This window comes from Etheostoma spectabile, chromosome 15, assembly GCF_008692095.1.
Source record: "Etheostoma spectabile isolate EspeVRDwgs_2016 chromosome 15, UIUC_Espe_1.0, whole genome shotgun sequence".
In the NCBI taxonomy this organism is placed as follows: domain Eukaryota; kingdom Metazoa; phylum Chordata; class Actinopteri; order Perciformes; family Percidae; genus Etheostoma; species Etheostoma spectabile.
The window spans coordinates 18,406,175-18,407,100 of NC_045747.1; the positions used below are offsets into that span (position 1 = coordinate 18,406,175).

At 38.1% G+C, this 926-nt stretch overlaps 2 protein-coding genes and 1 long non-coding RNA gene across 3 annotated transcripts in view; 1 reads left to right on the plus strand and 2 right to left on the minus strand.

Moving 5' to 3' along the window:
* map2k4a (mitogen-activated protein kinase kinase 4a) overlaps positions 1–926 on the plus strand; it is a 30,431-nt gene that overhangs the window by 7,727 nt on the left and 21,778 nt on the right. The gene's annotated exons all lie outside the window — the stretch shown is intronic.
* LOC116703461 (uncharacterized) overlaps positions 1–926 on the minus strand; it is a 21,864-nt gene that overhangs the window by 3,342 nt on the left and 17,596 nt on the right. The gene's annotated exons all lie outside the window — the stretch shown is intronic.
* Positions 1–926, minus strand: part of LOC116703459 (protein SCO1 homolog, mitochondrial) — a 7,097-nt gene that overhangs the window by 3,342 nt on the left and 2,829 nt on the right. The window contains exons 4-5 of the mRNA XM_032538210.1: positions 414–611; positions 220–312 (exon numbers count right to left, since the gene is read on the minus strand). Coding sequence (XP_032394101.1) covers positions 220–312; positions 414–611 — 291 coding nt within the window. The remainder of the gene's footprint in view (positions 1–219; positions 313–413; positions 612–926) is intronic.

Consider the following 926-nt stretch of genomic DNA (forward strand, 5'->3'; position numbering starts at 1 on the left):
TGCCCCTTTCAATTACAGATTTAATTACACAGAATTAGCATCATGCATGTCATGGCTGTTGGGTCTGTTGGTTTTCTATGACTCTACAACACTTAGTAAATTATTTGCCATGTAGCAGTATCAATTCCATCAAAAATATGATTTATGAGGTTAATGATGTTGGAAAGCTATTATTTTGAACACAACTGTATATACAAACAGAAAACATATGTTTTGTACCTTTCACATATGCAGCCATGGCCTCTGCTGTGTCCCTCGCAGGATCAATGGTGATGAGGATAGGTGTCAGGTTTGGAAGAGACTTTATTTTATCTGTGGAGAGCCCAACATGTACATGACGTTTGAGGAAAATGAGAATACAAGACATATATTTCTTTTGCGTATAATTCCTAATGAAAACAGTTTTGAATTACCTATTTCATCCACCACCTCAATCATTTTCTCTATTTCGTCCGGGCAGATATCGGGGCAGTGAGTAAAGCCAAAATAGATGAGGACCCACTGGCCGAGGAAGTCCTCGCTCTTGGTGGGCTTGTTGTTGTGATCGATGAGCAAGAAGGGACCGCCCAGCGCCGGTCGACCGATCGATTTGGTCCGCTCTTTTTCAATCACTGCAAAGTTCAAAAAAGTAACAATTAGGGATTCAGACCACGAGTCAGTATTGGCTAGCATCTCTATCACTTGATTTCACAAAAGAATGAGTTTCATAAATATGAACCAAAGATCTATTAACCCTTGTGTTGTCCTCCCGGGTCAAAAACTGACAAATTTGACATTTTCATCCCTTTTTCAGACTTCAGTTTTCACTAACACCACCTTGCTACCACTAGTTTTACAGTACTTTTTGGAATTCATGGTCAATAACCCTCATTTATTTAGAATTATACCTAATATTTAAGTTAAAAAAGCAGAAATTATGAATTATT